Raw genomic sequence first — 24,589 nt, forward strand, 5'->3', positions numbered from 1 at the left:
GAGTCCAGGCTCTGTCGCAGCTGGCCTCGACCGGGAGACCCATGGGGCAGCGCACAATTGGCCCAGTGTTGTCTGCGTTAAGCGAGGGTTTGGCCAGCAGGGATGTCCTTGACCCATCCCACACTAGCGATTCCTGTGGTGGGGCGGGCGCAGTGTATGCTGACACGGTTGCCAGGTGTACAGCATTTCCTCCGACACATTGGTGCGGCTGGTTTCCGGGTTAAGTGAGCATTGTGTCAAGAAGTAGTGCGGCTTGGCTGGGTTGTGCTTCGGAGGACATACAGCTCTTGGTCTTCGCCTCTCCCGAGTCCATACGGGAGTTGCAGCGATGAGACAAGACTGTAACTACCAATTGAACACCACGAAATTGTGGAGAAAAAAAACAGATTAAAAAAATATATATATTTAAAAATAATAAACATGAGATTATGCACAGCGATATTGCTGTATTGAGATTCTGAATGCAGAGACCCATTTCCTGTGTCAAGATAGAATTGTAAAAATCAACGAGTTTCAAATAAACTTTAAAAGAACATCAAAATGAATGTCCTTATTTGATAAGAGTAGCCAATGGGAGGCTTCTTGAACCATGAGAAAAGGAGGCGCACCTAGACTGCAATGATCTAATTGTAAAAATATCAATTGATGGTAAAAACATTTTATAAAATCTTTACACCTAAAAAGAGCAATATGGATGTTGTCATTGCTACAAAAATGATTATGTGAATGTCAAAAACAGACACTACCTAAACTAGCAATGGGGTTTCCTGAAAGAAAAACCTTGCATTTTAAGACCCCAGCTAACTCATACACAGAAAAGACATTCAGTTTAGTACAAAAAATAAAACATTAAAAAGGATGTTTGAGGTCACCAAACTGTTTCGCTCCAATTTCTGTGGCACACTTACAGAAAGGAAAGTGTATGAAATCCACAGACTTGTTAAAAAATAAAAATAATTTTAAGTGTTTATGCAAAATAATCCCTGGATTTGAATTCAAACCAGTCTTTTCTCACTTTTTGATTTTCGCCATATTTCGGGGGGGAACCTTTCAGCAAGTCTCGGATTCGAAGGTATGTCCCGGTGGCCTCAGCAACTTCTGTGAATTCTGGCGTGTCCTCAAAGGGAATAATGCCCTGTGCAAACCTACTCCGGTGAGGCACGGCCATTACATTCCCCAAAGAGTCTGACAGATCTCCCTCCATAGCATCTTGACCTGAGGGATCCGACTGATGACTCACTTGGTGCACTAGCGTTTGCAGCAATCTGACCTTCTGTGCAAGCACATTGCCTCCATCTGTGGCAGCTTCAGGGCTCTGAGGGCCCTCTTCTTCGTCTGGTGATTGCAGTAAGCTGCCCTTGTTTTCAACCACCGTGCCTTTATCTTCAGCATGTTCCTCATAATCCTGATATTTGCTAGAAGATGTCTCAACACTGATCTGCTCATCACTGTTGTGGCTGGCAGCCTCCATAGATCCCTCCTTTTCCTCATAATCTTCAGTCTCACCATTCTCCATTTCAGTTTCAGTGTCAACATGGGCAGGTGTGGAGATGCTGGGCGAGCTGAGGAGGGGTGTTCCAACAGCTGGTGTCTCAGAGTCACTGTTGGTGGCTGTGTCAGCATTTTCCAATGCTGCCCAGATCAGCCTCTGCTGCTCCTCCAGCTCTTCCAGTGTCAGCTCTTCCTCCTCCCCGCCTGCAGACTCCTCACTCCCTCTCACAGTGCGTTCCCGCAGGGCCCTTGAGCCATTTGTGGGTGTGGGGGGAGGTGTTCCCTTAAGAAGAGGAGGTGGTGTGGGAGTAGCTGGCGGAGTACCATGAGGTAAGGGAGGGGGTAAACCAAAGGATGGTGAGCCAGGGGGCAGCGGGGGCTGGAACTGGAAGCTGTCTGAGCTCCGGTGGCGGCGGGGTGTAGTATCCTGGTCTGGAAACAGACACTGACAAGTGTTATGCACTGCCAGAGCACAGCCATTGCACACATACAACATAAGCGACGCAAAAGTATTTTCCTGTTTTTGCAGACAGGACGACCAGTCATAATGACATTGAAATGTAAAGCAGAATATATTAATCTGCTGGTCGCTATAGCATTAATTGTTTTCACTTTGTGTTCAGACACCTGGAATTATAACACCTCTACCTGAATCAAAGTCCATAACTGAACTCCTGGCATCAGATCTCCTTTTCTTTGTCTGCCGGGGAGTTGAGTAGGATTCATGTGGTCTTTTATTGCAGTTGGCACCAGGCTATTGGCAAAATATATTAGTTTATAGTGTGCACACATAGTGGAAACAATTGATTAAAAAGTGAAATAGGATCATTTTTAACTTACCATTGGAAAATTGTTAGAGAGATAAGCAGCAAAATTCTGCTTCATGTGATTATGCTGCATAGGAATAGAGCCATATAGCCTGTAGTCCTAAAAATCATGGGGGAAAAAATGTCAGTGCAAAGGTTTACAAGTGGTGGCCAAGACCTCTGTGCTTGTACCTTAATGATGGCCAGATATCAAACTGCTTTCAAGGAGACTTACATCCTTCACACTAGGGGGTGAAGATATATTGAAGCCTGGGAAATCTACAAGCTTGGAAACATCATAGGAGATTTTTGGTCCATTGTCCTCTGTTGGTTCTTCATCACTTGAAACTATATAGTGAACACAGCAGCGCAATATGAATGAGAATCATGAAAGAGCAGTGTATCAACCAAAACTGAAAGGCCAGTCAAGGATGTGTTATCTTATTATGTAAAGTGGCTATGGTCTTTCTGGGTGAAATCTTACCCTTCCCATCATAAAGCATGAGACCAGAGTTCTCCATCTCTGCCTCCTTAAGCCAGCCAGGTGGGTAGCCTAGCTGCCTCATGCGGTAGATGTGAGGTGGTAGTGCGTTCATATCAACTCCCAGTGCAGACAGCAGCTTCTCACTGTAAGAAAACACAAACCCCAATGGGTAAGAGATATAAGATATCAAAAACCCAAGCTCTACAACAACTTAACTTTAATAACCATGCAACAACAACTGATAACAAATTGGTATCTTATTATGTCAAGGCCATCAGACATTTTCAATCTGCCTTGCCTTATGAATCCAGGTTTGTATTTGGCAAATCGCTCCTCCACTTCATCAGCATGGTAACGCTGATTGCTCAGGTTTCCCTGGTTACCGTGACAAACCTCCTTCCGCTTCTTGTTGATTCTGGCCATGTCCTTTGGCTAAAGGAGCAAACATGAACAGAGCTGATCACATCAAACCTGATTTTAAGCTCTTCTGTCTGGCCATAGAAAGTGAGCAACTTTCCTGTTACATGATGCACATTAAAGTCAAAAGTTATTCAAGACTTACCTGAGGACAGTCTCGAAGTTGATGACCATCCAACCCACAGTTGAAACAACAAGGCTTAGCTCTGCAGTGGGCACAAACAGCACAGTAAGATATTATCATTTACAGATATTTCTTGCATAATTTGTATTTTTTAAATCATAAGAATGTCTGCTATACCTTTTCTCTTTCATCTGTACATCTTGTCCATCTAAGGCAATGACCTGGCTGAAGATCTGCTGATATCTTTGCACCAATTCAGAAACTCAATAAATGATGCAACTGTAGTTTAAAAGTGGGTAACAAAACACACTTCTATTTTTTTTCTCATATAACGACTCCAACATACATTCATATACACACAATGAAAGACAAGGAAGATAATGGTTCAATGTTCAAAGAGTGGCAACTGAGAATCCTCTCCAGTTGATTTTCTCCAACAATCAAAGCTTGACTTTTCACTGAAATGTGTCATTGTTGAAGATGGGAGTGAAGGACAAGGGGAAGAAAAAGCAGTGTTGAGGATACTTTGGAACCTCCCATCCTTCTGTCTGCTGGGGGTTATCATTTAGCAGGGGCTGTCCAAGTTTGTCCAGACAGAAACTGGTGAAATACAGGACACTTCCCACCATCTGTGAAAAGAAAGAGACAAATATTATATCCAGACAAACAAAGCATGGTCTGGACACTTAGATTGTCTCCATTCCCCAAAAAACTCACACTGAAGGCCTCCTTAATCTTTTTGATTCCACAGGAGGTCTTGGTCTTCTGATTTTCTTCCATAATGAAACTTGAAGACTGCATGGGGAAGAAAACAGATGTAAAATATTTTAATTGTAATTAACTGATCCTTCTTGAAGCTTGTGGAGGAAATCTGGAAATGCACCTGAGGATTGACATTTCCGTAGGGTTTTCCTTTTTCAACTTCTCCCTGCTGCTGTTTCTGAACAATACTACAGAGGCAGTCTTCAATTTCTTGACGGCATTGCCTGGGAAAAGAAGATCAACAGTTCACATGTTAATACCCAAAGATCATATAATCAAGTAAGTACATTTCTCCAATTATGTTTCTAAAGCCCAAAAAATACCTACTTTGAGATGTTATTGTTTGCAAAAAGGATGTGTAGAAGAGGACCATCAATCTTGATGTTTTCAACATTAATGCCACTGGAAGAAAAACATTTGAATGAGAACATTACTGTGGAAAGGTATCTAGTCTAGTGAGTTGTGCATTAATAACTTACCTTGGCCTGGTCAACACTTTCAATTTTCTCTTCAACTCTTGGTGTGGACAATAGGTTAAGGAAAGAAGAGGTACTTCATATCAAAACAACATAGCTAGACATCAAACAAGTCAGTCTGCTAACGTTAGTTTGGAAAAGGTTCAGTCCTACCAAGCTACTTATCATTGGATGAATGTAAAGTGACTACTTCTAGCTATGTACATAGAATCTGCAGTGCTTCATTGAAGAGTGTGACCAAATCTAACATTTTTCTGCAACCATTCACTCCACCAGACTTGGGAGTTACTACAGCTTCGCAGATGACAGGACAGAAAACATTACTTTTTGCATGGGTTCTAGCTAGTATAGTATTTAACTGCAATGACCAAAAGTATGCAAGGTAGTGATCTAAAATGCTCTCAAGGGGCACGTCCAATCAAAGACATACAATACATTTTCTCTTTTGCTAGCTAGTTAGCTAACGTTAAGCCAGACCTGATGGTGGTTGTGACTTGGAGTACAGCTACTACCAGAAATTACTTTTCGTAGCAATAGAGTACCAAAGTATGAGTCATAATACCCATAAAACCTAGCGGTCAAACAAGGAAATGGTTCCAATCGTTTTTCTACCATTGTGTTTCGTGTAGGCTTACCCTTGCATGAAGTTTTGATATCTGTGTAAATCACTCTTGGACAAGGTGACTTTTATCAATATATTCACCCCACAAAAATTAAATGCTAATCAGCTGCTAATGTAGCTATCATGAAGAACTACACACGACATGATGATCTGGACGGGACCGAATCAAGGCAAAGGTAGGAATCTCTGGATTAACTATGAATAAATTGGCAATTCTGTGAACTGGCTTGTGCAAGCTTTAAATTGATACGATCTTTTAGCAAAGGTGTCAGCTAGAGGTTACATGCAGGGATTTGTAGTCTTGCATAATATCTACTTTGTTAATTTGCATTTTTGAATCTGAGAGTAAATAGAGATGAATATTGATGTCACCATAACCATATAAATACGTTTTGGACATCAAAATGTTATGCCAGGGTAAGCCTACACGAAAAACTCAGACCTTCAGTGTTTCTAATTCCCTGATGGGAAAAAAGATTGGAACGATTTCCCTGTTTAACCGCTAGGTTTTATGGGTATTAATGACACCGCCACTGTGGGGCTCTATTTAGAAGAGAACTTTAGCCAATCCCCCTAATGGTGCTTTCAAGACAAATGGGAACTCAGGAAAAAACGCTGTCAAATCATGACGTCAGTTGAAGCTCTAGAACAGGATTTGTTTTTTGCCCAAACACTACACAGCAATATGAAACTTTTTGGGCAACCTGACCAAATTAAAATAGAAATGTGTTAAAGCTATGTCATTCATATTGAACGCAAGTCTAAGACGCGGTAGATCTGCTTATGTTCTATGTTTCCCGGTCTTAAGTTTAGTTTTTCCGTCTTGCTTTTGTACAATGGTTTCAAACAGTTTGTAATTTGTTTGACTAAACAAGCAAATATTATAATTTGTGCTACCAGGAAATGGTGGAGCGATTTATGTATAGTACATCTTTAAAATAATCAATGCATGATGAGTTGGTTATTGGAATCAGCTGTGTAGTGCTAGAGCAAAAAAGAAAACTAAAATGTACACCCAGGGGGGACCAAGACCGAGTTTGAGAAACGCTGCTATAGAAAGACGCCCAAGTTCCGACTTGACATTGAGTTGATGACGGTTCAAAAAGATTTCAGTTGGCACCCCCCCCCCCCGCACCACGAGTTCCCAGTTGTCATGAACACGGCTTTTTACTAACCTGCCACGTTAATTATCCTAGCGTGTTGCTTACATTCTAACCTGCTACTAAAGTCACTACTGGTCTAGCTGTACTCAATCTAATTTAGAACCTATGACCGTGCCTAGCTAGCGAACACCTGCTAGCTTCTCACACACAAGGATATTCTCTTCTATCAAACTCCGTATTGTTTCCTCACACTCCCCCAATCTTCCCTTGAACTCAGAGCCTTCTTCTCCAACCTCCGTGAACCGAATGTGAGTTGCAGTAGGCATACTCTCTCCCAATTGCTCAAAGAGTTCACTGTCACCAAAATCTACCTCCGCCATCTTCGCTCTTTCGCTTAACGTACTCCCGCAAGAGCGTTGATTGGTTGTTTTATGTCACATGTTCAGGATGTTTCCTTTCACCAGCATTTCTCTTGTCGTCATCAACATTAAAGCATGAGAGGACCTGCGGAATATTACAAAAAAGTTGTTCAATTGCTGTAACTAACTTTCTGGTTTATAATGTCAACATTCACAACTATCCAGTTACCGCGTTGGGATGGTGGCAAGCTGAAAGTTCGCTTCATATACTTGTCAAATAGAAGCTCTTTCAAAGTGACGAGCTGTCCTATCGAGGTGAGTTACATAGCTGCATAGCTAACGTTAGCGAATAGCCTGCATTAGCTGTCTCTCAGTACATTTTAAAATTTGGAGTTCTTCTTTTTGCTCTTCTTTAGGGATCAATGGTTCCTCTCTTTTTAGGGGCTGATCTCTTCTCAAACACTGATATCCGCACAGAGAACCATCCCAGATATCATGCAAAGTTTGCAAAGAAAGGATTGGCAACTAAACTAAATTTCTCCTCAGGTAAGTTTTTATTCCCAGATACAGAACACCATAAAGCAAGTTGCATGGTTTATGGATATCATACCTTGTTTGTTTGCAATTCACAGCTTTTAGATTCCATGGACTGAGGGTACCCACTGCCAACAATTGCATGTGGTTCTACAGCATCCAAGGTGTTTTTCGAGTGGCATTTGAAATGTATAGTAAACAAGAGCAGCTCTCTGTGTTGGAGAACTTTCAGGTAATATTTCAGACTCCTGGTTATATAACAAATCCACCCATAGAGGCTACAACCTACAATTTCACCTGATGAATGCTTGAAGTAGGCCAACAATGTAATGTACTGATACTTAATGGTCACTCATACTGTAGGAGATATGGAAGTCTCGCCTAAATGACATCCCACTAAAGATGAACTACAACCTGAGTGTCCAGCTGGATCCTCCACCACCCCAGATTGTTGTGGAGATGTATGACCAAGACCTAAAGCTCAAACTGATGTCCCAGAATCCCCAAGTTTACCCATCTCCATCTGTGGAAATCCCAGAGGCAGACACAGGCACTTCAGGTGACACTTCAGCAGACCACGATTACTGCGTTCTGCCAAATGAGAGTATGTCAGCACAGCCAGTCCATCTATGTCCCTCCATCTTAAATCAAAAACTGCAGGGCTTGGAGGAAAAGCTGAGCTCTGAGAAACAGCTGGGGACCGACCAGCAGGAGACCATACTGCTTCTGTTGGAGAGCATTGAGCGCTGTGTGAGCAGGCCCCTGGAGGAGAGGGATGTGGCGGACATTGTACTAGCTCTGCTAGAGGCTCGGAAGTGGGGCTCTGTGTACTCCAGCCACCTGCTTCACTCTATAGGCTGCTGGCTTGGCCAGCAGTTCCATGAAGCCAACAGTAGTATCAGCCAGCAGGTAGAGGGCTTCAAGGTGCGACACATAGAGCGAATCACAGATCTGCCACCTGCAGAGGAACTGGCCTCAGAGCTTTTTCCAGAGGCCATGCGAACACTGCTGCTCCACTGGATGGGTCTGAGTGATGACTCAACCCTGTGGAAGAGACAGAGTGAGTACCCCATCCTGCTCCTAATCCTGGAGTTTGCCAACCACAACCTCATCACTGGTGTTGCACATGTGCTTTACTCAAGTCTTAAGGTGAATTTAGATTAAGTACCGAAGAAAGTAAAACTACTGTTGTAAAAAAAACTACTCAAGTAAAAATTACTGAAAAGTAAATGAGTTACTTTTCAAATTAAAACATTGATTTAATTGATAATTAGCCATTTTTTTTCCACCCAAACATTGTTACCATAGAGACCATGTTGAATTTCTATTATTAGTATTCTAGTTCCTAATTTGTTACACATGATCTTTTCCATGCAATTACTTTCAAAGAGGAATTTAATGTAAAATCTCATTAGAAATGAGGTGTTGTTTTTGGTGTAACAGTAATGTTATAGGCCTACATTTACATTTACATTTAAGTCATTTAGCAGACGCTCTTATCCAGAGCGACTTACTATGCTATGGTATGTATTATAGTCGGTTCTGTTATGTAAAATGCAAATGATCAATGTGATCTTGCAAGACATTGATTCAGCTTTGATCTAACATTTCTAAATGAGCACCATTGTGAGAAGTGATCTTGTATTTGTAATAATATGAGTATGACTATTAGGCATAGGTAATAGATCTTTATGAGATGTAATTTTAAGCAATTGGAGCACCCTTCATGGTGCTGAAAGTACAGCGCCAGGGTTGCACTGTTGGGGCAAAATGGTTTTGTTAGTCTAATGCCATGTAAATGCTTGAATTGAATAGTACTTTACACTAGTAATTGTCCCTGCTTATGGCTGATTCCTGGAACAAGTTTTATTCAAGCAATTTACCCAGACAAAAAAAGTCCATGATTTGTGGGATTTTCACAAAATGTAGTCCATAGAATAGTTGACATACAGTGCATTCGGAAAGTATTCAGACCCCTTGACTTTTTCCACATTTTGTTACGATAGAGCCTTATTCTAAAATTGACAAAGTCAAAACAGGTTTTTACACATTTTTGTAAAGAAAAACCTCACGTTAACATGTAATCAGACCCTTTACTCAGTACTTTGTTGAAGCACCTTTGGAAGCGATTACAGCCTCGAGTCTTCTTGGGTATGATGCTACAAGCTTGGCACACCTTTATTTTGGGAGTTTCTCCCATTCTTCTCTGCAGATCCTCTCAAGCTCTGCCAGGTTGGATGGGGAGCGTCGCTGCACAGCTATTTTCAGGTCTCTCCAGAGATGTTAGATTGGGTTCAAGTCCGGGCTTTGGTTGGGCCACTCGGGGACATTGAGACTTGACCCGAACCACTCCTCTGTCTTGGCTGTGTGCTTAGGGTCATTGTCCTGTTGGAAGGTGAACCCTCGTCCTAGTCTGAGGTCCTGAGCGCTCCAGAGCAGGTTTTCATCAAGGATCTCTCTGTACATTGCTCCGTTCATTTTTCCCTCGATCCTGACTAGTACCTCAGTCCCTGCTGCTGAAAAACATTCCCACAGCATGATGCTGCCACCACCTTGCTTAACCTGGCACCATCCCTATGGTGTTCTCTAGACGTGACGTTTTTCATTCAGGCCAAAAAGTTCAATCATGGTTTCATCAGACCAGAGAATGTTGTTTCACATGGTCAGAGTCTTTAGATGCCTTTTGGCAAACTCCAAGCGGGCTGTCATACTTTTTTACTGAGGAATGGCTTCTGTCTGGCCACTCAACCTTAAAGGCCTGATTGGTGGAGTGCTGCAGAGATGGTTGTCTTGGAAGGTTCTCCCATCTCCACAGTGGAACTCGAGCTCTTGTCAGATTGACCATTTGGTTCTTGGTCACCTCCCTGACCAAGGCCCTTTTCCCCCGATTGCTCAGTTTGGCAGAGCGGCCAGCTCTAGGAAGAGTCTTGGTGGTTCCAAACCTCTTCCATTCAAGAATGATGGAGGCCACTGTGTTCTTGGGGACCTTGAATGCTGCAGACATTTCTTGGTACCTTTCCCCAGATCTGTGCATCGACACAATCCTGTCTCGGAGCTCAACGGACAATTCCTTTGACCTCATGGCTTGGTTTTTGCTCTGACATGCACCGTTAACTGTGATACCTTATATTGACAGGTGTGTGCCTTTCCAAATCATGTTCAATCAATTGAATTTACCACAGGTGGACTCCAATCAATTTGTAGAAACATCAACATCAACAAGGATGATCATTGGAAACAGGATGCACGTGAGCTCAATTTCAAGTCTCATAGCAAAGGGTCTGAATACTTACACTACCATTCAAAAGTTTGTGGTCACTTAGAAATGTCCTTGTACTTTTTGTCCATTTTAAATAACATCAAATTGATCAGAAATACAGTGTAGTCATTGTAAATGACTGTTGTAGCTGGAAACGGCTGATTTTAATGGAATATCAACAGAGGCCCATTATCAGCAACCGTCACTCCTGTGTTCCAATGGCACGTTGTGTTAGCTAATCCAGGTTTATAATTTTAAAAGGCTAATTGATCATTAGAAAACCCTTTTGCAATTATGTTAGCACAGCTGAAAACTGTTGTGCTGATTTTAAAGAAGCAATAAAACTGGCCTTCTTTAGACTAGTTGAGTATCTGGAGCATCAGCATTTGTGGGTTCGATTAGAGGCTCAAAATGGCCAGAAAGAATTAACTTTCTTCTGAAACTTGTCAGTCTATTCTTGTTGTGAGAAATTAAGGCTATTCCATGCGATAAGTTGCCAAGAAACTGAAGATCTCGTACAACGCTGTGTATGATTCCCTTCACAGAACAGGGCAAACTGGCTCGAACCAGAATAAAGAGTGGGAGGCCCCGGTGCACAACTGAGCAAGAGGACAAGTACATTAGAGTGTCTAGTTTGAGAAACAGAAGCCTCACAAGTCACCTCTGATGCTCCAGTTACTCAACTAGTATAAAGAAGGCTTTTATTGCTTCTTTAATCAGCACAACCGTTTCAGCTGTACTATCATAATTGCAAAAGGATTTTTTTTTTTACGAACAATTAGCTAATCCAAGTTCATAATTTTAAAAGGCTAACACAACGTGCCATTGGAACACAGGAATGATGGTTGCTGATAATGGGCCTATGTATATATTCCGTTAAAAAAAATCTGACGTTTCCAGCTACAATAGTCATTTACAACATTAACAATGTTTACTCTGTATTTCGGATCAATTTGATATTTTAATGGACAAAATAATTTGCCTTTCTTTCAAAAACATTCATTTCTATGTGACCCCAAACATTTGAATGGTTTTGAATGTAAATAAGTTTTTTATTTTTTGTAATTATGGGGTGTTCTGTGTAGATTTGAGGGAAAAAAAGAACTACTGCAACTAACAAAATGTGGAAAAATTCAAGGAGTCTGAATACTTTCCGAATGCACTGTATGTGACATTTGAATCTTTAAGCATAGTAGAGAAATAATTCATCATAAATTGGCATATTTATGACCGTTTGGCCTTCCCCAGGTCTCCTTTAAGACTCCATAATGTTTCATCTGTAGACGCTACAAAACAAACATTGGTGTCATATGAAGCTTTACAGATTGCTCTGTAATATGAGTAGTATTTTGATTTCAAAAACGTTTTACATTAATTTGAATATTTTTAATTGAAATAAAGACTACTCATATTATAGAGCAAGTGGTAAAGCTTCATGACACCAATGTTTGCTTTGTAGCACTTACAGATAAACATGGAGTCTTAAAGGAGACCTGGGTAAGGCCAAAATGTAATAAATATGTAAATGATTATGGTACAACAAAGCAAACATTGGTGTCATATGACGCTTTACCGCTTTATCTGTAATAAAGTAGTATTTTGATTTAGAAAAACTTTATACAAGAATTTATGAATATTGAAAAATATAAACATGAATATTTTAAAACAACTTTTGATTTGGCATTTGTCAATATATTGTTGAACATAATGTAGCCTACTCTATAGGTTTGATTCTCACACGCATTTCCTACTCACTTCTTAGTAGTTGGTACTGTATTCAGACTTACCTTATTCAGTTGCATGACGGGCTTTGCAGGTGTGGTTCCCTTGCGTGCTGAATAAATGTAATTCAACCACTGAAAACCCTCCCACTTGCTGGCCAACAGATTCTTGTGGTGTTTTCAGCACATTTTATCTTAAGCCATCCCTTTAAATATGGTGTACATTTTTAGTTAGACTTTTTTTCGACAAACTCAATAGAAAATAGAGAGAATGGGTTCAGAATATTAGGGATCAATGAAAGAAAGCCATTAAATATAATCATATTTGTCTTTTTTTCAGCACCAATTGGCAGATTTAAAAATACTCTAATCTTGTAGATTATTTAGGGTTAGGAAAGTAGGCTATCTATGAATAATAAAAATAACAGGTTTGGAGAGTCTTCACGCATGAACAAAATTATGGTTTGATTAATTCTGAAAATTGCCACATACTGTGCCCATACACCTACATAAAGCACAAACACAGACAAACATAATCCTTGTTTATACCTGGTGCATCCTTTGTCCTGATCTTGTCCACATCCTGATTGTGCCCACAATTTTAGATGGGGTCCTTCTGTAGCTCAGTTGGTAGAGCATGGCGCTTGTAACGCCAGGGTAGTAGGTTCGATCCCCGGGACCACCCATACGTAGAATGTATGCACACATGACTGTAAGTCGCTTTGGATAAAAGCGTCTGCTAAATAGCATATATTAGATGTACACATAGTATTAAAATGTCTTATCTTTCCACTGTGCCCGCATTGTGACCAGATTTCTTGATCCCTCCATGTATGCAAATTATTTGAAAGATATTCTTTCAAAATAATATATAAAGTCACCTCCAATTATTGGCACCCTTGATAACGAGCAAAAATAATACTTAATGTTGTTTTTTAATTTTTTTAATAAGTACATACTGAGCTGCTATACTGCAAACAAAGGAAAATGATATTATACTAACACAATTGCTCAGAGAAAGATTTTATATACCAGTTATAGATTTTTTTTTTCTCTCAAAAAAGATGTCCCAATTATTGGCACCCCTGTTTTCAATACTTTGTGCACCATACTTTTTCTAGGATAACGGCACTGGGCCTATTTCTATCATGTTTAATGAGATTGGAGACCACATTGGGAGGGATCTTAGACCATTCCTCAATACAGAATATTTCCAGATCCTTGATATTCTTTGGTTTGCACTTATGGACTGCCCTCTTCAAACCACAGTTTTTCAATGCGGTTCATGTCCGGAGATTGCCATTGCAAAATGTTGATTTTGCTGCAGTCCAGAAGGTTCTGGGTTCGCAGACCGCCATGGACAAGAGTATGGGATGGAAAGATAAAGGCATTACATTTGCGAGTCCAGGAAAAAGTAGCCTTTTATAAACGCATTTCATCCAATTCTACATCGTTTTATATGACTGGAGACCGTAGCATAATCTTCTTTACTACAATTACCGAAATTACAGGCTAGGCATGGACAGAGGCCTATGTGTTCATTTTATAATAGGCCTCTTTCTCCAATGCCAAATCAGTGTGTCTTGTTGGCAACAAACTGTCCCTGTTTGCAAATAATGTCATTTGAAACATTATGAATCTAAATAAGGTACTTGCTTAGATTCTATGGTGGAAAAGTAAGGCCTACCTTTACAACCTAGACAGAATAGGCCTACCTTTACAACCTAGACAGGGTAGGCCTACCTTTACAACCTGGACAGGGTAGGCCTACCGTTACAACCTGGACAGGGTAGGCCTACCGTTACAACCTGGACAGGGTAGGCCTACCGTTACAACCTGGACAGGGTAGGCCTACCGTTACAACCTGGACAGGGTAGGCCTACCGTTACAACCTGGACAGGGTAGGCCTACCGTTACAACCTGGACAGGGTAGGCCTACCGTTACAACCTGGACAGGGTAGGCCTACCTACACGGAGAAATGTACGCTTTACCTGCTGCTACTCTTCTTTCGTGGCTTAACCAAACGAGAGAATATTTTGGCATCATTTCAATTCAATTACATTGAACCAATTGACATCTGTCCCCCAGTGTTTCCCTAAAAGCTGTCTGGGTTTGAAACATCTTCTATATTACAAAAATGATAGCAACAGAACTAGATTACTTTCCAAGCAAAGTCAATGTGTTGTCTTCTCGGATATAGAAGGTTGTAGCTCAGCCTCTCAATGTCATAGGGACAAACCAAAGATATACCTATACGCATCGGAGTCACGTGTTCCCCGGCCATTTTACAGCTTGTTTCTAGCATAAAGCATTGTGGACAGAAGCGCCATTATAGACAACTTTATATAATCGGATCCGTTTTATTTTCTTAAAAATCTTTAACATTGGGTAGGCCTATGCTTTTTGTCATTTTCTTTAACAAAAAATCAAATCAAATGTTATTGTTCACATACACATATTTAGCAGATGTTATTGCAGGTGTAGCGAAATGCTTGTGTTCCTAGAACCAACAGTGCAGTAGTATCTAACAATTCACAACACAGAAATCTAAAATAAAAATAATGGAATTCAGAAATATATAAATATTAGGACGAGTAATGTTGGAGTGACATTGACAAAAATACAATAGAATAGAATACAGTATATACATATGAATAAAGCTGAATGTAAACATTATTAAAAGTGACTAGTGTTCCATTATTAAAGTGGCCAGTGATTCCATGTCTATGTACAGTTGAAGTCGGGGGTGGCAGCATCATGTTGTGGGGGTGCTTTGCTGCAGGAGGGTCTGGTGCACTTCACAAAATAGATGGCATCATGAGGACGGAATATTATATGGATATATTGAAGCAACATCTCAAGACATCAGTAAGGAAGTTAAAACTTGGTTGCAAATGGGTCTTCCAAATGGACAATGACCCCAAGCATACTTTCAAAGTTGTTCTTTAGCCATTTTGCCACAACAAAGTCAAGGTATTGGAGTGGCCATCACAAAGCCCTGACCTCAATCCTATAGAAAATTAGTTGGCAGAACTGAAAAGGCGTGTGCGAGCAAGGAGGCCTACAAAACTGACTCAGTTACATCAGCTCTGTCAGGAGGAATGGGCCAAAATTCACCCAACTTATTGTGGGAAGCGTGTGGAAGGCTCCCCAAAACGTTTGACCCAAGTTAAACGATTTAAAGGCAAAGCTACCAAATACTAATTGAGTGTATGCAAACTTCTGACCCACTGGGAATGTGATGAAAGAAATAAAAGCTGAAATAAATAATTCTCTACTATCATTCTGACATTTCTCATTCTTAAAATAAAGTGGTGATCCTAACTGACCTAAGACAGAGAATTTTTACTAGGATTAAATGTCAGGAATTGTGAAAAACTTGAGTTTAAATGTATTTGGCTAAGATGTATGTAAACTTCCGACTGTATATAGGGCAGCAGCCTCTAAGATGCAGGGTTGGGTAGCCGGGTGGTAGTCGAGTAGTGAAGGCTATGTAACAGTCTGATGGTCTTGAGATAGAAGCTGTTTTTCAGTATCTCTGTCCCAGCTTTGATGCACCTGTACCGACCTCACCTTCTGGATGATAATGGGGTGAACAGGCCGTGGTTTGGGTGGTTGATGTCCTTGATGATCTTTTTGGACTTCCTGTGACATTGGGTGCTGTAGGTGTCTTTGTGGGCAGGCAGTGTGCCCCCGGTGATGCGTGGGGCAGACCGTACCACCCTCTGGAGAGCCATGTGGTTGTAGGCAGTGCAGCTGCCATACCAGGCGGTGATACAGCCTGACAGGATGCTCTCAATTGTGCATCTGTAAAGGTTTGTGAGGCTCTTAGGGACCAAGCCAAATTTCTTCAGCCTCCTGAGGTTGGAGAAGCTCTGTTGCGCCTTCTTCACCACATTCTGTGTGGGTGGACCATTTCAGATTGTCAGTGATGTGTACGGCGAGGAACTTGAAGCTGTCCACCTTCTCCACTGCTGTCCCATCGATGTGAATAGGGGTGTACTCCCTCTGCTGTTTCCTGAAGTCTCCGATCAGCTCCTTCGTTTTGTCGACGTTGAGGGAGAGGTTATTTTCCTGGCACCACTCTGCCAGGGCCCTCACCTCCTCCCTGTAGGCTGTCTCGTCATTGTTGGTAATCAGGCCTACTACTGTTGTGTCGTGCAAACGACACAACAGTTGGAGGTGTGCGTGGCCACACAGTCATGGGTGAACAGGGAGAACAGGAGGGGGCTGAGCACGCACCCTTGTGGGGCCTCTGTGCTGAGGATCTGTGAAGTGGAGGTGTTGTTTCCTACCTGCAACACTTGGGGGTGGCCTGTCAGGAAGTCCAGGTCCCAGTTGCAAAGGGCGGGGTTGAGACCTCAAGCTTAATGATGAACTTGGAGTGTACTATGGCGTTGAATGCTGAGCTGTAGTCAATGAACAGGAATACATAGGTATTGGGATAGGGCAGTGTGCAGTGTGATGGCAATTGCATCGTCTATGGACCTATTGGGGTGGTATGCAAATTGCAGTGGGTCTAGGGTGACAGGTAAGGTGGAGGTGATATGATCCTTGACTAGTCTCTCAAAGCACTTTATGATGACAGAAGTGAGTGCTATGGGGCGATAGTCATTCAGTTCAGTTACCTTTGCCTTCTTGGGTACAGGAACAATGGTGGCCATCTTGAAGCATGTGGGGACAGCAGAGTGGGATAGGGAGAGATTGAATATGTCTGTAAACACACCAGCCAGCTGGTCTGTGCATGCTCTAAGGACTCGGCTAGGTTGCCGTCTGGGCTGGCAGCCCTGCGAGGTTTAACACCTTTAAATGTCTTACTTATGTCAGCCACAGCAAAGTAGAGGGGGGGGGGTCCGCAGTCCTTGGTAGCGGGCCACGTCAGTGACACTGTATTATCCTCAAAGCGGGCAAAGAATGTGTTTAGTTTGTCTGGAAGCAAGACGTCGAGGATCTCTCTGTTCTTTGCTCCATCTTTCCCTCGATCCTGACTTGCCTCCCAGTTCCTGCTGCTGAAAAACATCAACACAGCATGATGCTGCCACCACCATGCTTCACCATGGGGATGGTGCCACGTTTCCTACAGACGTGACACTTGGCATTCAGGCCAAAGAAAAGAGTTCAATCTTTGTTTCATCAGACCAGAGAATCTTGTATCTCATGGTCAGAGTCCTTTAGGTGCCTCTTGGCAAACTCCAAGCGTGCTGACGTGCCTTATTACTGAGGAGTGGCTTCCGTCTGGCCACTCTACCGTAAAGACCTGATGGTGGAGTGCTGCAGAGACCCCACATATGCTCTCTCTAATTCTCTCTTTCTTTCTCTCTCTCGGAGGACCTGAGCCCTAGGACCGTGCCCCAGGACTACCTGACATGATGACTCCTTGCTGTCCCCAGTCCACCTGACTGTGCTGCTGCCCCAGTTTCAACTGTTCTGCCTTATTATTATTCGACCATGCTGGTCATTTATGAACATTTGAACATCTTGGCCATGTTCTGTTATAATCTCCACCCGGCACAGCCAGAAGAGGACTGGCCACCCCACATAGCCTGGTTCCTCTCTAGGTTTCTTCCTAGGTTTTGGCCTTTCTAGGGAGTTTTTCCTAACCACCGTGCTTCTACACCTGCATTGCTTGCTGTTTGGGGTTTTAGGCTGGGTTTCTGTACAGCACTTTGAGATATCAGCTGATGTATGAAGGGCTATATAAATACATTTGATTTGATGGCTGTCCTTCTGGAAGGTTCTCCCATCTCCACAGAGGAACTCTGGAGCTCTGCCAGGGTGACCATCAGGTTCTTAGTCACCTCCCTGACCAACGCCCTTCTCCCCCGATTGCCCAGCTCTGATGGAGTCCACTGTGTTCTTGGGGACACTTCAAAGCTGCAGACATTTTTTGGTAATCTTCTCCAGATCTGTGCCTTGACACAATCCTGTCTTGGAGCTCTACAGACAATTACTTCTACCTCATGGCCTGGTTTTTGTCTTACATGCACTGTCAACTGTGGGACCTTATATAGACAGGTGTGTGCATTTCCAAATCATGTCCAATCAATTGAATTTACCACAGGTAGAAACATCTAAAGGATGATCCATGGAACAGGATGCACCTGAGCTCAATTTCAATTCTCATAGCAAAGGGTCTGAATACTAACGTAAATAAGGTATTTCCTTTTTAAACTTATTTTTTCGCAACAAATTCTAAAGACCTGTGTTTGCTTTGTCATTAAGGGGTATTATGTGTAGATGAGGAAAAACAATTATTTAATCAATTTTAGAATAAGGGGTCTGAATACCTTCAAAATGCACTGTATGTCTACTTACAGTGGGCCAAAAAAGTATTTAGTCAGCCACCAATTGTGCAAGTTCTCCCACTTAAAACATCACTGCTCTAGAGGAGATCTGCATGGAGGAATGGGCCAAAATACCAGCAACAGTGTGTGAAAACCTTGTGAAGACTTACAGAAAACGTAATAAAGTATTGAGAAACTTTTGTTATTGACCAAATACTTGTTTTCCACCATCATTTGCAAATTAATTAATTAAAAATCCTACAATGTGATTTTTCTGGATTTTTTTCTTCTCATTTTGTCTGTCATAGTTGAAGTGTACCTATGATGAAAATTACAGGCCTCATCTTTTTCAGTGGGAGAACTTGCACAATTTGGTGGCTGACTAAATACTTTTTTGCCCCACTGTATGTTAGCAAATGTTGTATACAACAATACAGTTAAAAGGCACACACACATATTACAACTGTAGCAGGCCAATCTTTCTCATGGAGGTATGCTGGGTGTGCAGGCTTCTATTCCAGCCCAGCACTAACACACCTAATTCAATTTATCAAACTAATGAGTTGATAATGTGTATTATTGCTGGGCTGGAATTAGAAGTCTCCCCACCCAGTAGATCAGGGAGTGGAGCAAAGTTTGCAACGTCTGGTATCAACTTTTTTGTTCACTCAAAATGATGCTCTAGTAATAATAGCCTAATTCACTAAGATGTCTAACATTTACAAACAAGTTAGATTATTTGTACACTTTGAAATTATATTTTGATTCATTGAAGTGAAGTGTTTGAACTTGTTTTAATTGATAACTTAACATGGTTCAAGATAAACTAGTTCCAATGTTCATTCATCACAGATCACAATTCTGCAATAAAAAGGTGTGAAGGGGATCTGTCTTTAATTTGTCTGTGCTTCTGTGTTGCTTTCTCAAATGAACATTACCTTTTTGTCCAGTTGTAAGCTCTCCCATCAGCTTCCTGTGATTGTGAACCCATTTATCTTTTATAATTGTATTGGTCACATACACATGGTTAGCAGATGTTAATGCGAGTTTAGCGAAATGCTACACTCACAGCTTATCACAATGGATGACATGCATCACCAATGCTATCATGACACAAGGAAAGACCCAGATTCAGACACAGGAGGAAGATGGTAGGAATCTTAGTGTTTATTATTCCAAAAAGAGTAGGCAAGAGAACAGTTGTGGACCGGTAAAAGGTCAAAACCAGATCAGAGTCCAGGAGGTACAGAGTAGCCGAACGGCTCGTGGTCAAGGCAGGCAGAATGGTGAGGCAGGCGGGTACAGAGTCCAGAACAGGCAAGGGGCAAAACCAGGACTAGAAAAAAGAGAATAGCAAAGGCAGGAGTACGCGGAAAACCACTGGTTGACTTGGAACATACAAGACGAACTGGCACAGAGAGACAGGAAACACAGGGAGAAATACACTGGGGAAAACAGGAGACACCTGGAGGGGGTGGAGACAATAACGAGGACAAGTGAAAAGAATCAGGGTGTGGCAAATGCAGCCATAGGCCTACAGTATGATGGTACAACTGGCCTAATTGGCACGTGAAATCAATGTGCCCCTTGTCATTGTACACCTGAAGCAGAGAATAGCTAAACTCACACATAATTTGCATATCGATGAGCTAGCTATATGTTCTCAATTTAAAATGATAGATGTAGATAATGTATATGAGGCTAATCATAAACCAGATTTTCTACATTATTTTTCTGCCATGAAATTGTTTAGTGCAAATCCAACCCTTGTATTCCAGGTACAGTTCTGTACATGACAATAAGGAGCTGGCAATATGTAGGCTAATCAAAAATGTGGAAAGAATGCTGAAATACACTATTTAAGTAGAAGTACTGTTACTTTAATGACATTTTACTAAAATGGAAGTAGGATTTAGCCTGATACAAAAAGTGGGCTCCAGAGACCCACCTGCACCTGAAATTCTGATAATGAACATTTGGGACTGCTTGATGACAATAGAATGAATTCCAGCACTGAATTTGACATGAAATGTAATTTATCCTCCAGATATTTCACAATGCTATTGTGAGAATTGATGTATATCCTTTACCAAATGTATGTAATTATAACATTTGCATTTTAAATTACACTACACGACCAAATGAATGTGGACACCTGCTCATCAAACACCTCATTCCAAAATCATGGGCATTAATAATAAGGAGTTGGTCCCCCCTTTGCTGCTATAACAGCCTCCACTCTTATGGAAAGGCTTTCCACTAGATGTTGAAACATTGTTCTTCCGCACTGATCTCGACAAACCATTTCTATATGGACCTCACTTTGTGCATAGGGGCATTGTCATGCTGAAACAGGAAAGCGCCTTCTCCAAACTGTTGCCACAAAGTTGAAAGCACAGAATCGTCTAGAATGTCATTATGTATGCGGTAGCGTTAAGATTTCCCTTCACTGGAGATAAGGGGCCTAGCCCGAACCATGAAAAACAGCCCCCAGACCTCCTTATTTCTTCTCCACCAAACTTTACAGTTGGCACTATGCATTGGGGCAGGTAGCGTTCTCCTTGCATCCGCCAAACCTAGATTTGGTCTGACTGCCAGATGGTGAAGTGTGATTGCTCACTCCAGAGAACGCATTTCCACTGATCCAGAGTCCAATGGCGGCGAGCTTTACACCACTCCAGCCGACACTTGGCATTGCGCATGGTGATCTTAGGCTTGTGTGCGGCTGCTCGGCCATGGAAACCAATTTCATTAAACTCCTGAGGAACAAATTATTGTGCTGACATTGCTTCCAGAAGCAGTTTGGAACGAGTTACTGAGTGTTGCAACCGAAGACAGACTATTTTTACGTGCTTCAACACTCGGCGGTCCTGTTCTGTGAGCTTATGTGGCCTAGCACTTCGCGGCTGAGCCCTTGTTGCTCCTAGATCAGTGGTTCTTAACCTGGGTTCGATCGAACCCCAGGGGTTCGGTGAGTCAGTCTCAGGGGTTCGGCGGAGGTCAAGACAAACATCCGATTCATATGATTCATGATGACACGCTCCGCTTGGCCATCATTGGCTGCAGGTGATCAAGATACATCGCTTGGCCTATCTGTGCTGCAGGGAATTTGGTGCGCTCAGTTTGTGACTGTGGTGATGGTACGTCTTGTGATTTCTTTCTTAATATTTTTATCCCTTCATACTTACTATGTCGAGCAAAAAAAGAAAGTGGTCGGACGAATATGTACAATATGGATTTACATGTATAACCGAACGTGATAGGAGTCAGTGTCCTAACTGCATGATTTGCAATGCCAAGTTGAGCAATTCTAGTCTAGCACCGGCAAAACTAAGAGAACACTTCATTAAGCTGCATGGAGATGGAAAATACAAGAACACAACGCTCGCTGAATTCAAGGTGAAGAGAGCCAGATTCGATGAAAAGGCTACTCTGCCTGTTCTCGGCTTTGTACCCATCAACAAACCGATCCTCACAGCATCGTACGAAGTTGCTTACCTGATCGCAAAGCAGGGCAAACCACACACCATTGGTGAAACACTCATAAAACCAGCTGTGTTGAAGATGGCGAATATCATGCTGGGAAAAGAGGCAGAAGTTATCCCAAATTCCTCTTTCAAATGACACCATCAGCGACAGAATAGAGGACATGAGCAAAGACATCTTGGCTCAAGTAGTTGCAGATCTGATTTCAAGTCCGGCAAAATTCAGCCTTCAACTCGACGAGACCACAGAGGTTTCCAATCTATTCGTGCACTATGTGAAAGACGACGTGATAAAGGAAGAATTTTTATTTTGTAAGCCTCTTACAACAACAACTAAGGCAGCCGATGTGAAGAAACTTGTGGATGACTTCTTCAAAGACAACAGTCTTTCGTGGGATATGGTTTCTGCAGTCTGGTTTTGGTACGCTAGTGAAAGCCGATGCACCACACATCATTGTTACGCATTGTATTCTGCACAGGCATGCGTTGGCAACAAAAACCTTGCCTCCAAAACTGGCAGAAGTATTAAAAATTGTAGTGGAATGCGTGAACTATATGCGAACTAGTGCTCTGCGGCATCGCATCTTCAGTGAGCTGTGTAAAGAAATGGGCTCTGAATTTGAGGTACTTCTGTACCATTCTAACGTTAGGTGGTTATCCCGGGGACAGGTGCTGAATCGTGTTTTTGCCGTGCGTGTGGAATTGGCCCTGTTTTTGCAAGAGCACCAACATTGTCATGCAGATTGCTTCAAAAATTCTGAGTTCATTCTCATTTTAGCGTACATGGCCGATATCTTCGCAGCTCTCAATCATCTCAATCAAAAGATGCAGGGCGGTGGAGTCAACATCATCGAAGCGGAGGAAAACCTGAAGGCTTTTCAAAAAAAGCTACCGTTATGGAAACGACGAACAGAGAACAATAACTTCGCAAACTTTCCCCTGCTGGACGACTGTGTAAGTAAGATCGAAGATGTATCTGGAATCGGAGACATTTCTGTACCCGCTGAACTGAAGCAAGCAATTGCCACGCACTTAGATGAGCTTGCAAAGTCTCTCGACGGATACTTCCCTACAAGAGAGTCATATCCAGTGTAACAGTATAATTTTAAACCGTCCCTCGCCCATACCCGGGCGCGAACCAGGGACCTTCTGCACACAACGACAACATTCACCCTCGAAGCATTGTTACCCATCGCTCCACAAGAGCAAGGGGAACTACTACTTCAAGGCATCAGAGCAAGTGATGTAACCGATGTAACCGATTGAAACGCTATTTAGCGCACACCGCTAACTAAGCTAGCCGTTTCACATCCGTTTCACCAGCATGGGTGAGACAGCCGTTCACGTTTAGTGTTGAGACAACAGATGTCAATGATGAATACCTCGATGAAATCATTGAAATTCAGCAGAGCCAGGTTCAACAGCAACTCTTCATATATACATATATATACCTATGTTTTGAATTTGATTTTTTTTTCAATTAAGAAGGGTTCGATGAATGCGCATATGAAACTGTTGGGGTTCAGTACCTCCAACAAGGTTAAGAACCACTGTCCTAGATATTTCCACTTCACAATAACAGAACTTAGAGTTGACCGGGGCAGCCATTCCAGGGCAAACATTTTATGAACTGACTTGTTGGAAATATGACGGTGCCACATTGAAAGTCACTGAGCTCTTCAGTAAGGCCTTTCTACTGCCTATGTTTCTCTATGGAGATTACATGGCTGTGTGCTGATTTTATACACGAGTCAGCGACGGGTGGGGCTTATCCACTAATTTGAAGGGGTGTCCACATACCTCTGTATATACAGTATCAGTCAAAAGTTTGGACACACCTACCAAGGGTTTTTATTTATTTTTACTAATCAATCAAATCAAATGTATTTATATAGCCCTTCGTACATCAGCTGATATCTCAAAGTGCTCTAGAGAAACCCAACCTAAAACCCCAAACAGCAAGCAATGCAGGTGTAGAAGCACATTGTAGAATAATAGTGAAGACATCAACACTATAAAGTAACACATATGGAATCATGTAGTAACCAAAAAAGTGTTAAACAAATCTAAATAGATTTTAGATTCTTCAAAGTAGCCAACCAGCGTCATGAGGAATGCTTTTTCAACAGCCTTGAAGGAGTTCCCAAATATGCTGAGCAATTGCTGACTTCTTTTCCTTCACTCTGAGGTCCAACTCATCCCAAACCATCTCAATTGGGTAGAGGTCGGGTGATTGTGGAGGCCAGGTCATCTGATGCAGCACTCCATCACTCTCCTTTTTGGTCAAATTGCCCTTATACAGCCTGGGGGTGTGTTTTGGGTCATTGTCCTGTTAAAAAACAAATGATAGTCCCACAAAGCGCAAACCAGATGGGATGGCGTATCCCTGCAGAATGCTGTGGTAGGCATGATGGTTAAGTGTGCCTTGAATTCTAAATAAATAACCGACGGTGTCACCAGCAATGCTCCCTCACACCATCAAACCTCCTCCTCCATGCTTCATGGTGGGAACACACACAGAGATTATCCGTCTCACAAAGACACGACGGTTGGAACCAAAAATCTCTAATTTGGACTCATCAGACCAAAGGACAGATTTCCACTGGTCTAATGTCCATTGCCCGTGTTTCTGAATTGACTGACCTTCATGTCTTAAAGTAA

At 42.0% G+C, this 24,589-nt stretch overlaps 2 protein-coding genes across 2 annotated transcripts; one reads left to right on the forward strand and one right to left on the reverse strand.

Annotated features, from left to right (window-relative positions):
* Nucleotides 1-431: 431 nt before the first annotated feature.
* On the reverse strand, nucleotides 432-6,698 carry LOC124036333 (zinc finger CCHC domain-containing protein 8-like). Its single transcript, XM_046350779.1, has 14 exons — nucleotides 6,503-6,698; nucleotides 4,564-4,606; nucleotides 4,412-4,486; nucleotides 4,206-4,308; nucleotides 4,040-4,117; nucleotides 3,848-3,951; nucleotides 3,500-3,565; nucleotides 3,344-3,404; nucleotides 3,080-3,213; nucleotides 2,782-2,924; nucleotides 2,533-2,645; nucleotides 2,332-2,418; nucleotides 2,140-2,245; nucleotides 432-1,923 (listed from the first exon to the last, which is right to left on the reverse strand). The coding sequence occupies exons 1-14, from the start codon at nucleotides 6,663-6,665 to the stop codon at nucleotides 968-970; spliced, it is 2,232 nt and encodes a 743-aa protein (XP_046206735.1). The 5' UTR covers nucleotides 6,666-6,698; the 3' UTR covers nucleotides 432-967.
* si:ch211-110p13.9 (uncharacterized protein LOC562347 homolog) lies at nucleotides 6,333-10,143 on the forward strand. Its single transcript, XM_046350780.1, has 4 exons — nucleotides 6,333-6,959; nucleotides 7,061-7,190; nucleotides 7,277-7,410; nucleotides 7,542-10,143. The coding sequence occupies exons 1-4, from the start codon at nucleotides 6,846-6,848 to the stop codon at nucleotides 8,340-8,342; spliced, it is 1,179 nt and encodes a 392-aa protein (XP_046206736.1). The 5' UTR covers nucleotides 6,333-6,845; the 3' UTR covers nucleotides 8,343-10,143.
* The last annotated feature ends 14,446 nt before the right edge of the window (nucleotides 10,144-24,589 follow it).

Source organism: Oncorhynchus gorbuscha, linkage group LG05, assembly GCF_021184085.1.
Source record: "Oncorhynchus gorbuscha isolate QuinsamMale2020 ecotype Even-year linkage group LG05, OgorEven_v1.0, whole genome shotgun sequence".
Taxonomy (NCBI): domain Eukaryota; kingdom Metazoa; phylum Chordata; class Actinopteri; order Salmoniformes; family Salmonidae; genus Oncorhynchus; species Oncorhynchus gorbuscha.

Bases quoted from the DNA above. Each gene is read 5' to 3' on its own strand.
- LOC124036333 (XM_046350779.1), bottom strand. From the start codon at position 6,665: ATGGCGGAGGTAGATTTTGGTGACAGTGAACTCTTTGAGCAATTGGGA. The intron at 4,309-4,411 runs GTAGGTATTTTT...TTCTTTTCCCAG, and splicing joins GCAAACAATAACATCTCAAA to GCAATGCCGTCAAGAAATTG. The intron at 1,924-2,139 runs GTAGAGGTGTTA...GTCTGTTTCCAG, and splicing joins AGTTATGGACTTTGATTCAG to ACCAGGATACTACACCCCGC.
- si:ch211-110p13.9 (XM_046350780.1), top strand. From the start codon at position 6,846: ATGTCAACATTCACAACTATCCAGTTACCGCGTTGGGATGGTGGCAAG. The intron at 6,960-7,060 runs GTGAGTTACATA...GCTCTTCTTTAG, and splicing joins TGACGAGCTGTCCTATCGAG to GGATCAATGGTTCCTCTCTT. The intron at 7,411-7,541 runs GTAATATTTCAG...CTCATACTGTAG, and splicing joins CTGTGTTGGAGAACTTTCAG to GAGATATGGAAGTCTCGCCT.